This window comes from Schistocerca piceifrons, chromosome X (genome assembly GCF_021461385.2).
Source record: "Schistocerca piceifrons isolate TAMUIC-IGC-003096 chromosome X, iqSchPice1.1, whole genome shotgun sequence".
NCBI classification, from domain to species: domain Eukaryota; kingdom Metazoa; phylum Arthropoda; class Insecta; order Orthoptera; family Acrididae; genus Schistocerca; species Schistocerca piceifrons.
This window is the reverse complement of record NC_060149.1, coordinates 326,180,802-326,195,436: the sequence shown is the minus strand read 5'-3', so window position 1 is coordinate 326,195,436 and position 14,635 is coordinate 326,180,802. Positions and strand designations below refer to the sequence as shown.

Sequence of the window (14,635 nt, the reverse complement as noted above, 5' to 3'; positions counted from 1 at the left end):
CCCCTCGACGATCACCAGTGGTGTACGGCCAGTGTAGGAGATCGCTCCCCACACCATGATGCCGGGTGTTGACCCTGTGTGCCTCGGTCGTTTGCAGTCCTGATTGTGGCGCTCACCTGCATGGCGCCAAACACGCATACGACCATCATTGGCACCAAGGCAGAAGCGACTCTCATCGCTGAAGACGACACGTCTCCATTCGTCCCTCCATTCACGCCTGTCGCGACACCACTGGAGGCGGGCTGCACGATGTTGGGGCGTGAGCGGAAGACGGCCTAACGGTGTGCAGGACCGTAGCCCAGCTTCATGGAGACGGTTGCGAATGGTCCTCGCCGATACCCCAGGAGCAACAGTGTCCCTAATTTGCTTGGAAGTGGCGGTGCGGTCCCCTACGGCACTGCGTAGGATCCTACGGTCTTGGCGTGCATCCGTGCGTCGCTGCGGTCCGGTCCCAGGTCGACGGGCACGTGCACCTTCCGCCGACCACTGGCGACAACATCGATGTACTGTGGAGACCTCACGCCCCACGTGTTGAGCAATTCGGCGGTACGTCCACCCGGCCTCCCGCATGCCCACTATACGCCCTCGCTCAAAGTCCGTCAACTGCACATACGGTTCACGTCCACGCTGTCGCGGCATGCTACCAGTGTTAAAGACTGCGATGGAGCTCCGTATGCCACGGCAAACTGGCTCACACTGACGGCGGCGGTGCACAAATGCTGCGCAGCTAGCGCCATTCGACGGCCAACACCGCGGTTCCTGGTGTGTCCGCTGTGCCGTGCGTGTGATCATTGCTTGTATAGCCCTCTCGCAGTGTCCGGAGCAAGTATGGTGGGTCTGACACACCGGTGTCAATGTGTTCTTTTTTCCATTTCCAGGAGTGTATATTAAAGCTTCTTACTGACGTAAAACAAACTTTTTAGTAACGATTATATGGTACTTGATTTCGTATTCTTGGCCAAAGCATACGACAACGCTGAGGCGAGAAAGAGAATAACGCATTCTCTCAAAGCTATTGACACTGCGATCCATCTGAGTAGTAGGAAATCGTATTCTGTTAAGAAGTAGAACAACTGGATCGAGGGAAAGTTGCGGAGTTGTCACACAGGGATCAGAGCTAACTTCAGTGTTGTTCAACATGCATCCTGAAGATCCAAATGAATATTTCCATTACAGTTAGTGGATAACGCATGTATTAACGCCAAAGACAAAATTGTTCAGTTGTTCCACAAAAAAATCTATACAGTCAACAGAAATTTACGTGATTGGTGGTCTTGCAATATTTCGTAGTAAATGATGATTTTTCACTAAACCAAATAAGGCCAGTGTAGAATTGGCAGGAAGTGTTTGAGCTCACATTAACACTAATAGTGGAACGCTATGTTTCTGACAGCGCAGGAAAGGCCAGCAGCATGAGAAGACTGTAGCAGCTAGGGATCTAGTGAGTTCTTAGCTGTCCGCTCCAAGCGGAGGAAAGGAGAAATGAACCCTTCCTGGGCGAAAGGCAGTTCTTAATCAGGAATATTTGGACAATGACAGTAATAAACCTTGTATCTAGTAACGTACCTGAGAACGAACTACACAAGTTTATGATAGTTATCAACAACAAGAATGAGAAATGTTTATAGGAAACAGATAGCGTTTGATAATATAGACACTTCTGACATCGAAGATGTTAGATTGTAATGAATGAATATGCGATGACAACTATCACTGAAAATGTCAGTGGTGGCTTAGATGAAAGTATAAGAACCTCAAACATATAAATAACTGTGGTGGCGAAAGAGTGCGTAAACAACATGTAATTGTGCATAAACAGCAGATGCTTGTAAGAAAGTTCTGATCTTTAGTATCTGAGCAATGTGGTGAAAGTATATATAGACTATCAGGCACAAAAAAGGATTCATCAGTTATCAGCCATGTTGTATAATAATAATAATAATATTAACAACAATAATTGTTATTTTTATTATTATTATATTTCAAGAGATGACTCTTTGCATTCAAAAAATGTGGCGACTGGATCATATTTTGTAATATTTTTCGGAACGGCGTAGGTTCTGGATATAGGAAAATTTGTCAAGTAATTTCTGTGCGACTAGTACGAATTTCACAATGGTACAGTTGTGGACTTGAAAATTCACATGTGACTTTGCTTTTTATTTCGAACATGACTGTGAAGTTAGGTGTTCGTGAAATTTTAGATACTTCGTGGGAATTGTAGTAACGTATGCATCTCAGCGATGGTGAGTCATTCTGATAAATTAAGTCAACCTCAGTGTTAAACATGGAATAAATTAAGTACTGGTTCTTGAGAATTACTCTAACTGATACCAGATTCTAACTTAATTTTGATACTCCGAACGTTTCTTGATCTAGTCAGTTGAACAACAAGCTGATGTGCTTACATATTGTATTTCAGTTGGACAGACATATTGAGAGTGTGTGCTGCCACATCTAGACACTCAATACGAGTGAACAAGCTGCTCTTCCCCCCTAATCAGTGGATTGTAGTCATAGTAAATTGACACACTTGGACACTCTTAGCCTGACAGTCGGATGTGAAGCAAAGTACTGGGTTTCATGGTTTCAATTATAATAAATAAATAAATAAAAATGGATAATGTTTGTGTGTGGGTGTGTGTGTGTTTTCCACATCTCCAATCACCTAGCCCCCATAATGGTGGGGGTGTGGGTGAAAGGGGTTGGTAAACACTGACACCTAGGCTGCTCTAGACAACAGGCATATTATGAGGGTAGTATAGGAATTTATTGCGAATGGGCACAGTTGAGTCGAGAGAGAGGGGAGACAGAGATGGATAATGAGAGAGAAGAGAATGAGATGGACAGAGAAAGAGGGAGGAGGAGACAGACAGATGGAGGAGTGAGCAGGGGATGGACAGAGAGAGAGGGGGAGGAAGAAATGGACAGAGTTTCTGGGAAGGAGACGATGGACAGAGAGGGAGAAGGAGAATTATGTGCTATTTATGTGCCGTTTGCATCCACAGGCGAAATCAGGGGGAAAGGATAGTATGCACAAAAATGGATGTGTGTGTTTAAGTTACGTATCTCCTCCTAAGGTGGTTGATCGATTTCAACCGAACTTTATACACATAACTGTCTGGAAAGAAGCACTGTATGAATAAGATCCACCTAGCTCTCCTATGGGTGATGGTGAGGGTGAAAAGGGTTTGTAATACCTGACATCTCGGCTGCCCTGCAGGACCCATGTATGTGTTCCAGGTAGTGTGTGAGCAGATGGGCACAGATGTGCAGAGAGAAGGGGAGGAAGAGATGGATAGTGAGGAGGAAGAGCTGCGCAGAAAGGAGGGCAGGAGGAGTTGCAGAGAAATGGAGTAGGAGGAGATGGTTAGAGAGATGAGGGGTAGGCGATGGACAGACAGAGAAGAGGCGATTGCCACAGACACAGGGAGGAGAAGATTTGACAGAGAGGGGGTGAGGAAGATATAGAGAGAGGGGGAAGAGATGGACAGACAGTGTCGAGGGGAGAGACGATGGACAGAGAGAGGGAAGAGAAGGTAGACTGAGGGAAAATAAATTATCAGTTGGCGCTGCCCGCCTCTGCAACAAGCTACACTTAGTGCTCAGTTGAGAGCCCTCGCATTTAAGAAACGGCTTTTGTCAGTCTTATAACTTTTCCCTGAAACATTAACGTATGTGGTCAGTTTCTCTTCGTCAAAAAGTAAAGAAAATGCTTCCTTTTTCTAGTGTACTACTTTCTCTCTTCGTTTCAAATGGTTCAAATGGCTCTAAGCACTATGGGACTTAACATCTGAGGTCATCAGTCCTCTATACTTAGAACTACTTAAACCTAACTAACCTAAGGACATCGCACACATCCATGCCTGAGGCAGTTTTCGAACCTGTGACTGTAGCAGCAGCGCGGTTCCGGACTGAAGCGCCTAGAACCGCTCGGCCACAGCGGCCGGCTGATTTCAGGTTACAGATGGTAGTGTTTGTGGGAACACTGACAACGTAACGGTACGTCACAGACATCCTGCGTCCTCATTCGTTACCTCTGAATGCACAATATTGTTGTGTCATTATTCAGCAAGGAAATACTCGTCTGTGTGAACTTCCTGTATGGCGTTGAGGTACTACCATTGCGGCAGGGTACTCAGATCGATCCCCGATAGAATATTTGTGGGACCGGCACAGACGTCAACTCCGTCCCAGTATAAGTTAACAATGACGGTTACAAAGGTCGTGGGTCAGCTTGCCCCCAGATAAGATTCAGCGGTTTTGTGACGCCGTTCCCAACCGAATCAATGCATGCATCCAGGCCAGAGGCGGTGCAACGTAATACTGATAAGTGGGCTCACACTGCCAAGTTTGTTCTAAATCTTACTCCAGTTTGTAATTACTGAAATAACGTCACGTACCCTTACAACTCGTTAAGTTTCACTTCATTTTTTCTCCTCTTCTGGGTTCTTCACATTTTTGTCAGGTAGTGTACATTCGAAATGAAATACTAAAATTGGTGGATAAGTAATTCTGTTGGAGCAGCAAAATTACTGATAAACGCTGAAGTAGAGAGGTCATAAATCGCGGCCTGCCAACACCAAAGATAAGCAGTTCTGAAAAACAGAAATTTGTTGACATCGATCATAAATTTAGGTATTACAAAAATTTTTCATTAACTATTTACAGGTAAGTGAAATATGAACGATAAACAGTTCAGGCAAGAAGTCAATATAAGCTTTTGAACCGTTTATAATTACGAATATAAGCTAGCTACACTGCTCTTTAAACGGTTTTTATTCAATAAATAATTCACGGTGAGCCTTTTTCGGCATATTGCCATCATGAGGTGATCTGTAAATACAGAAGTAAGCGATAGTCTTAATATAGTGGTAGGTAACTACGATCAGAAAAGTTATACTACATCGTTAGGTGTAATATCATTGTGGGTGACAGTGGATCAGCGACGTTACATGTTTACATAGTTACCATTATAAAAAAGTGATGTGTGGAAGTTCGGTTGTTTCTTATTATTGCTTCTAATTATGTTTTTGTTTGGAATTTGTTTTAGTTTTATTTGAGATTTTTATTTTTTTCGTAACAATTTGGTTATGGCATATGATTCATGGTGTTTTCTTAATGTCTTTGTTTTATACTCTTCATGTTGTTATCGCTGTTACTATGGATATGTGTTACTTAGTGTCTCTGATTTATTACTTTAACCGTTTTCTTGATTTATAATGTGGATAGTTAAACAACCTACCTAAAGCACGAAAATATACATAGAAAACTTTATTCTCTTTATAAATCAAGAAACCGGGTAAAATAATAAATCAGAGACACTAAGTGACGGAAGTCCATAGTAACAGCGATAACAACATGTAGAGTGTGAAACAAAGACATAACACCAAGAAAACATCATAAACCATAGACCGAGTTTCCACAGATCACTTATTTATAATAGTAACTATGAAAACATGTAATATCGCTGCTCCACTGTCATCTAGGCTGTCAATAGAAAAATAGCATACATAAAAACCAACTAAGGTCAGTTATACGTCTCCAGTGTACATCTAAGAAGAAACTAGTAAATCTAAAAAAGACAGGACGTGGCAGCAACGATATTACATGTAAGGTAAAACCACCTAACGATGTATTATAGTTCTTCTGATCATCGTTACAGACCAATGTATTAAGACTATCGCTTACTTGTGTAATTACAGATCACCTCATGATGGCAGTATGCCGAAGTCCCTGACTTCAGCCGTCGCACGGACGCCAAAATGGAAAATATTGAAATAAACGATATCGGAATTGAAAAACATCTGCTATCACTTAGTAGCGGAAAAGCATCCGGACCAGACGAGATACCCTTAAGATTCTACAGTGATTATGCTAAAGAACTTGCCCCCTTTCTATCAGCAATTTATCGTAGATCGCTGGAAGAACGTAAAGTACCTAGCGACTGGAAGAAAGAGCAGGTCGTTCCCATTTTCAAGAAGGGTCATAAATCAGATGTGAATAATTATAGGCCTATTTCGATTACGTCAATATGTTGTAGAATAATGGAACATGTTTTGTGTTCTCGTATTATGACGTTCTTAGATAATACAAATCTCCTTCATCATAACCAACATGGATTCCGCAAACAGAGATCATGTGAAACTCAGCTCGCCCTATTTGCCCAAGAAATTCACAGTGCCGTAGACACTGGCGAGCAGATTGATGCCGTATTCCTGGACTTCAGGAAGGCATTTGATACGGTTCCGCACTTACGTTTAGTGAAAAAAATACGAGCTTACGGAATATCGGACCAGGTTTGTGATTGGATTCAGGATTTCCTAGAAGAAAGAACACAACATGTCATTCTTAACGGTTCAAAATCTGCAGATGTAGAGGTAATTTCGGGAGTACCGCAGGGAAGCGTGATAGGACCTTTATTGTTTACAATATACATAAATGACTTAGTTGACAACATCGGTAGCTCCGTGAGGCTATTTGCAGATGACACGGTTGTCTACAAGAAAGTAGCAACATCAGAAGACTCGTACGTACTCCAGGAGGACCTGCAGAGGATTAATGCATGGTGCGACAGCTGGCAGCTTTCCCTAAACGTAGATAAATGTAATATAATGCGCATACATAGGGGCAGAAATCCATTCCAGTACGATTATGCCATAGGTGGTAAATCATTGGAAGCGGTAACGACCGTAAAATACTTAGGAGTTACTATCCGGAGCGATCTGAAGTGGAATGATCACATAAAACAAATAGTGGGAAAAGCAGGCGCCAGGTTGAGATTCATAGGAAGAATTCTAAGACAATGTGACTCATCGACGAAAGAAGTAGCTTACAAAACGCTTGTTCGTCCGATTCTTGAGTATTGCTCATCAGTATGGGACCCTTACCAGGTTGGATTAATAGAAGAGATAGACATGATCCAGCGAAAAGCAGCGCGATTCGTCATGGGGACATTTAGTCAGCGCGAGAGCGTTACGGAGATGCTGAACAAGCTCCAGTGGCGGACACTTCAAGAAAGGCGTTACGCAATACGGAGAGGTTTATTATCGAAATTACGAGAGAGCACATTCCGGGAAGAGATGGGCAACATATTACTACCGCCCACATATATCTCGCGTAATGATCACAACGAAAAGATCCGAGAAATTAGAGCAAATACGGAGACTTACAAGCAGTCGTTCTTCCCACGCACAATTCGTGAATGGAACAGGGAAGGGGGGATCAGATAGTGGTACAATAAGTACCCTCCGCCACACACCGTAAGGTGGCTCGCGGAGTATAGATGTAGATGTAGATGCAGATTTATGAAATAAAAACCATGGAGAGAGCAGTGTAGGTGGCTAAAATTCGCAATAATCATGTCATTAGAAGACATATTTTGCACTGCGGGCACCAAAGAACAAGACTTTTGAACCGTATTACTGCGAAGGAACGCTGAAGCTTAAAAGTACAGACCGAATAACTAATGAAGGGGAGCTGAATAGAATATGGCAGAAATGAAGTTTATGGCACAAGAAGCGGTGTCGTCGACTATCGACACTCACAACAAAAGGTCGACCACCACAAAGATGCTGCTAGCGAGCATAGAGAGAAGCAGTAATAGTACCGGAAATGGCCTCTCAGAATTTGTCTCAGAGTGTTACAATCATCGAGTCAGTTCAGCGTACTGTTTTCAGGCTAACAAATGGAGTACTTCTGATGTGCACCGCCTTACAGTGATTAGGAGTGTTCACTGTACTAAGTACATTGCAGTACTGTGTGCTATTCATCCGCAGCAGTGGGGTGGTTTTGTCAGACCACCATTACCGAGGAGCACAGTTGTTATTTGACTGCTACCTTCCAGCTACCACGTATTAAACAACCACTCACAATTGTGTAAATTGCCACAGCGAGGGCGATCAATGAAAGTTGAGTTGTTCCTTATTCAATAAAGTGTTAGTGTTTCACTAAAATCTGTACTGATTTCTCTCCGCAGCCTGTACACAACACAACGTAACTAAACGAAGGGGTCGGTTGAAAGGACCCATCCTGAGGCATCAGAGAACAGTAAATTTAGTAGTGCAGTAGAGTTGTACCTCCCAAAACTATGGTTCGGTAGTTTTGATGAAGTACTTAAATGATGTAGGACACGGCGGGATTACGGATAGTATTGGTAGGGAAAGAAACATATATGAATATGTAAGAGAGAAATTTGGGTCCCTATTTGTATTTTGTTTGTTTGTTTTGCATATAATTACAACCGCACGTCGTTCTGTGTTATACCACTATGTATTTTATATTCTCAGAAAATATAAACTTCGTTAAATAAGTAATAAAAATTAGTTGATTGTGTAACTTCTGGTATTTTATGTAAGCAATTACTTTTGATGTAGGTACAGTTTACATGCATGAACGTAAAAAAATCTACATAATTATAGTTGTTGTATTGTATTCGATAGAAAGTTGTTCATAATGATCAAAGGCAAGCGTTTCCTGTTGTTGTTTATACGTATGATAGTTGTTTAGGAGTAACAAAACGTTCAAATGTGTGCGAAATCTTATGGGACTTAACTGCTAAGGTCATCAGTCCCTAAGCATACACACTACTTAACCTAAATTATCCTAAGGACAAACACACATACCCACGCCCGAGGGAGGACTCGAACCTCCTCCGGGACCAGCCACACAGTCCATGACTGCAGCACCTTAAACCGCTCGGCTAATCCCGCGTGGCTTACGAGTAACAGAAACATGTTTTGTATAAGCTCGACGAAGTTTTGAAGCTATGTTTGATTTGTTTTGTTTTGCTGTTTTTCTTTAATTTTTTGAGGGAACTACATTTTCTAGGGCAGTATGATAAATTTGTATTAATTTTCATTTTTAGTGCTAAATCCATCTATATCGCGTTAGATATCAACGATTTTCGAATAAAACCTGAATTAAACAGACAATTTCAATTTTGCTATAAATAATGTTTGTTTTTAAGTAATAGACAACAGGATGACTACTTAGAAGCAAAATGTTCCTTAGGTTATGCGTCCCTTTATATACCACCCCTCAGTTCCTAGACGGTTTAGGTTCCTAGTGAAACCTAGTAAAACACTGATCACATACGCAAAAAAAGCGTAGGAAATAAGGTAACGCTGTATAGGTATACAACACGCCTAAAGTACAAGTAACGCTGTTATGAACGTAACTGATCAAGATGGTTCAAATGGCTCTAAGCACTATGGGACTTAACATTTGAGGTCATCAGTCCCCTAGAACTTACAACTACTTAAACCTAACTAATCTAAGGGCATCACACGTGTCCATCCCCGAGGCACGATTCGAACCTGCGACCGTATCAGCAGCGCGGTTCCGGACTGAAGTGCCTAGAACCACTCGGCCACAGCGGCCGGCTAGCTGATCAAGAGTTCTAGGAAATCAATCGTAGCCTACACTTGTTCATGATAGTCTACGGTAGCCTAAGATAGCTTTATTACTCTATAGTGAGGGAGGTGTGCAGGATTAAAAATGCAGGGAGATCCAGGTTTGTCTATAGTAAGCACGTTGATTTGGAATCAAGTTGCAATAGTTACGCAGAGGTGAAGAAGCTTGCACAGAGAAAACTATAATGGAGAGCTTCATCAAATCAGTTTTCTGACTGGAAACTACAACAACATGTGAAAATTTTTTCAGAAATTAGGGAGACTGAGACGCGTACAACATGGAGCAGCGAGGAGTAGAGTGGGTGCGTACCTGCAGCCGCCCCACTTCCAGCCCTCGGGCGTGTGTTGGCCCTGGCGCGACGAATCGCAGCTACACTCGGTCAGGTTGCCGGAGCTGCACGACTGCGTGACCGCATGCACCACGCCCGCGCTCGTCACAGCGTAGATGAACGCCGTCTCCTTGCTGCCTGCAACACGCACCACCGCACTCTCTTACTGTCTTTCCGGCTACATCAATAACATTTCTTTAGATAATACTAGCGAACCCTGCAGTGCTCCGCAATTGCTAAATATCTATGGGAATTGCATATAGGGGAACGCGGGGCGGAACGGGATATTACTGTTTAACAATTACTATAATATAAGGGAACACAAGGAAACACTTCTTTAAGTGATAAAAAACACCTTGTAGTGTAACCTGATTACCTTGTTTTAAAATCAATTAAAACAATACATTTTGCATTTTTTACTATTTTTCAAAGAAAGTCTTGCATATTTCCCGTTCCGCCCCACCCTCGGGGCAGAATGGGATAAGGGTATTTTTTGTTAAATTATTGCATAAACGTTGAATTTGAATTACGAATATCGTATTAAACTATGACAAAATGTTGTATAACAGGCAATTAAGACTAAGGAATGTGTAATTTAAACAATTAAAAAGTCATTCTTCAAAATAAGAAAATATTTTAATGTCATTCTGAAAAATGTACAATGCTTAATAACCACCAAACCACTAACTACTAGCCCTTTCGACAACAGTCACAAATCAGTATTTCCTCTTCATTTTCACTGTCTATGCCTGCACATGAATTGTGTGCCCACTCTGGCATGCGACCCACCCCTCATTAGAAACGGAGTAGAAGTCCCCACAGTAGAGACACTCAGCATCCTTTCTCTCTCTGAATCTCTCTTCTCCATCATCTTCTTCCTTTTATTTTTCTTAAGGTCTTTGATGTACACTGTTTTGGTTTTTTTGGGTGTACAGTTTGATATTTTTGACTTAGGTTGCATTGCACCTGACGTCTCTGTCCTGACATTGTTTATATTTGTGCACCATCCTCCTTTCTGTAGGCCTACTTTACGTGCAACAGCATTCTGCAATTGCTTCTTATAAGGAGAATCTGTTAATACGATGGTTTTTCCTTTTCGTCTTCTAGTCCGCCGAGTATTTTGACAGATTAATGGGATTGGAATGACAGCCTCGGGCGATATCTGGAAAGCTGAGTTGTTCGGCGAACATAGCTGGTTGGGAGGGTCTGGGATCCATGAACATCCAGGCTAGGTTTGCTTTCTACTTGCATCAAAATATGACGGGGCAGAACGGGACACTATCCCATTCTATCCCGACCCGTTCCGCCCCAAGAGCACTTTTGAGGTTAACAACTTTTATGGAGTGTAATAACTGACGTATTTAAACGCATTAAATAACTAAAGTATAACAAATGCCATGCACTTTAAGGGAATGTATTATTTTTATGTATACAATTAACAGTTTACCTGGAGTTGAAATTCACCAAACGTTAGAACAACGCAAGCGGTAACGTGACGGACAAAAATTCACTTAGATCTCGCACTTCAAACTAAATCAAAATGGCTACCCTGACTTCCCTTCCATTCGGAGAAATAGTTACATGCCCATACAACAGGTTGCAACACTGTCCAGTCCAGAAAAGAGCAATTTCCCATTGTGCCCCACTACTCCGTTCTGCCCCGAGTTCCCCTACGTCTTGATGTCCTTCTCCCGGCACCCTCCCTATCAGTCCATCTACTGCTTCCCCTATCTCTTGCCACCTCCTTCTCCCTGCTTCCTCTGTCCATCTCCTCCTCCCCCTATCTCTCTCCACCACCTCCTCTCTGCCTCATCTGTCCATCTCCTCCTTCCCTCTCTCTATACCCATGTCCCCCCGCTCCTCTCTGTCCATTTCCTATCCCCCCCTTCCCCCTTTATCGTCAGCCATTGGACTATAATTACAAACTTCAGAACGATAGAGGTTCGTTAGTAATATTCCAATCGTGATGCGATACGTTAAAACCAACTGTGAACAATAAAATCAAGTTTTAGTTATAAAATTTTTGCTTACATTTATATACAAGGAGGAAGAATATATAAGGGAGAAACACTTTGTCCAGTGGTCTAAATGCGGCGCTATTGTAGTTAAAACTGACCGCGAAAAAGAGAACGAAATCGTACATTATCACAGAACAGCATTCTGTTTATCGCAGTTGGCTGAAACCAAAAGCCAGTCAATGATTTCTCAAAAAAATATACGGCTTATGTCCGTCTGAATGTTTGTTAGAGTATCGTGTAAAATTTAACGTAAATAACGTTAGAGACTTTTGCTTGAGAGAGAGAGAGAGAGAGAGAGAGAGAGAGAGAGAGAGAGAGAGAGTAAACGTTGATGGTAAAATTCTCGAAAAGTTCTTGACCGTTTACTTCAAAGTTTTACACGATATTTAAATAAACATTTGGATGGACACATGGTATATATGTACAGGGTGGTCCATTGATCGTGACCTGGCCAAATATCTCACGAAATAAGCGTCAAACGAAAAAACTACAAAGAACGAAACTTGTCTAGCTTGAAGGGGGAAACCAGATGGTGCTATGGTTGCCCCGCTAGATGGCACTGCCATAGCTCAAACGGATATCAACTGCGTTTTTTAAAAATAGGAACCCCAATTTTTATTACATATTCGTGTAGTACAAAAAAATACGAATGTTTTAGTTGGACCACTTTTTTCGCTTTGTGATAGCTGGCGCTGTAGTAGTCACAAACATATGGCTCACAATTTTAGACGAACAGTTGGTAACAGGTAGATTTTTTAAATTAAAATAAAGAACGTAGGTACGTTTGAACATTTTATTTCGGTTTTTCCAATGTGATACATGTACCTTTGTGAACTTATCATTTCTGAGAACGCATGCTGTTACAGCGTGATTACCTGTAAATACCACATTAATGCAATAACTGCTCAAATGATGTCCGTCAACCTCAATGCATATGGCAATACGTGTAACGACATTCCTCTCAACAGCGAGTAGTTCGCCTTGCGTAATGTTCGCACATGCATTGACAATGCGCTGACGCATGTTGTCAGGCGTTGTCAATGGATAACGATAGCAAATATCCTTCAACTCTTCCCATAGAAAGAAATCCGGGGACGTCAGATCCAGTGAACGTGCGGGCCATGGTATGGTGCTTCGACGACCACTCCACCTGTCGTGAAATATGCTATTCAGTACCGCTTCAACCGCACGCGAGCTATGTGCCGGACATCCATCATGTTGGAAGTACATTGCCATTCTGTCATGCAGTGAAACGTCTTGTAGTAACATCGGTAGAACATTACGTAGGAAATCAGCATACATTGCCCCATTTAGATTGCCATCGATAAAATGGGGGCCAATTATCCTTCCTCCCATAATGACGCACCATACATTAACCAGCCAAGGTCGCTGATGTTCCACTTGTCGCAGCCATCGTGGATTTTCCGTTGCCCAATAGTGCATATTATGCCGGTTTACGTTACCGCTGTTAGTGAATGACGCTTCGTCGCTAAATAGAACGCGTGCAAAAAATCTGTCATCGTCCCGTAATTTCTCTTGTGCCCAGTGGCAGAACTGTACACGAAGTCGTCGCCATGCAATTCCTGGTACATAGAAATATGGTCGCAGGTTCGAATCCTGCCTCGGGCATGGATGTGTGTGATGTCTTTAGGTTAGTTAGGTTTAAGTAGTTCTAAGGTCTCGGGGGCTGATGGCCTTAGATGTTAAGTCCCATAGTACTCAGAGCCATTTGAACCATTTGAAATATGGTACGGGTGCAATCGATGTTGATGTAGCATTCTCAACACCGACGTTTTTTAGGTTCCCGATTCTCGCGCAATTTGTCTGCTACTGATGTGCGGATTAGCCACGACAGCAGTTAAAACACCTACTTGGGCATCATCATTTGTTGCAGGTTCTGGTTGACGTTCCACATGTGGCTGAACACTTCCTGTTTTCTTAAATAACGTAACTATCCGGCAAATGGTCCGGACACTTGGATGATATCGTCTAGGATACCGAGGAGCATACATAGCACACGCCCGTTGGGCATTTTGATCATAATAGCCATACGTCAACACGACATCGATCTTTTCCGCAATTGGTAAACGGTCCATTTTAACACGGGTAATGTATCACGAAGCAAATACCGTCCGCACTGGCGGAATGTTACGTGATACCACGTACCTATACGTTTGTGACTATTACAGACCTCGCTGTTTGGTCTCTTCCCCCAAACAACCAAACAACTATTACAGCGCCATCTACCACAAAGCGAAAAAAGTGGTCCAACTAAAACATTCATATTTCTTTACGTACTACACGGATATGTAATAAAAAATGGGGGTTCCTATTTTAAAAAAACGCAATTGATATCCGGTTGATCTATGGCAGCGCCATCTAGCGGGCCACCCATACCACCATCTGGTTTCCCCCTTCAAGCTAGACGAGTTTCGTTCTTTGTAGTTTTTTCGTTTGATGCTTATTTCGTGAGATATTTGGCCCGGTCACTATCAATAGACCACCCTGTATATATATAGCCTACATCCGCCCAAACATTCGTTAGAGTGTCGTATAAAAATTTGAAGTAAATCGTTCAGTTAGCTAACAACGTTTCTCTTTTATTTGGTAGATATGTATTTGTATACCACATGTATTTAAAAATGTAGCTTATGTCCGTCCGAACGTTTATTAACTGTGTAAAAATTTGATATAAAGTAGTTAAGAACTTGTCGAGATTTTTCTAAAACGTTTCCCGTTAATGTAGTAAATATATATTTATATATCATAAACATTAAAAAAGACCTGCAGGCTAGGTCCGTCCTGACATCTACTAAAGTATCGTGTAAAAATTTGAAGTAAATCGTTCAAGTACTTTTCTAGATTTTGGTGGCAA

General features: G+C 42.1%; 1 protein-coding gene across 2 annotated transcripts in view; it reads right to left on the bottom strand.

The window, feature by feature from the left end:
- The window catches only part of LOC124722496 (protein Wnt-16-like), a 766,358-nt gene that overhangs the window by 107,827 nt on the left and 643,896 nt on the right, over positions 1 to 14,635 (bottom strand). For both annotated transcript variants that reach the window (XM_047247650.1, XM_047247651.1), the window contains exon 3: positions 9,724 to 9,880. In XM_047247650.1, coding sequence (XP_047103606.1) covers positions 9,724 to 9,880 — 157 coding nt within the window. The remainder of the gene's footprint in view (positions 1 to 9,723; positions 9,881 to 14,635) is intronic.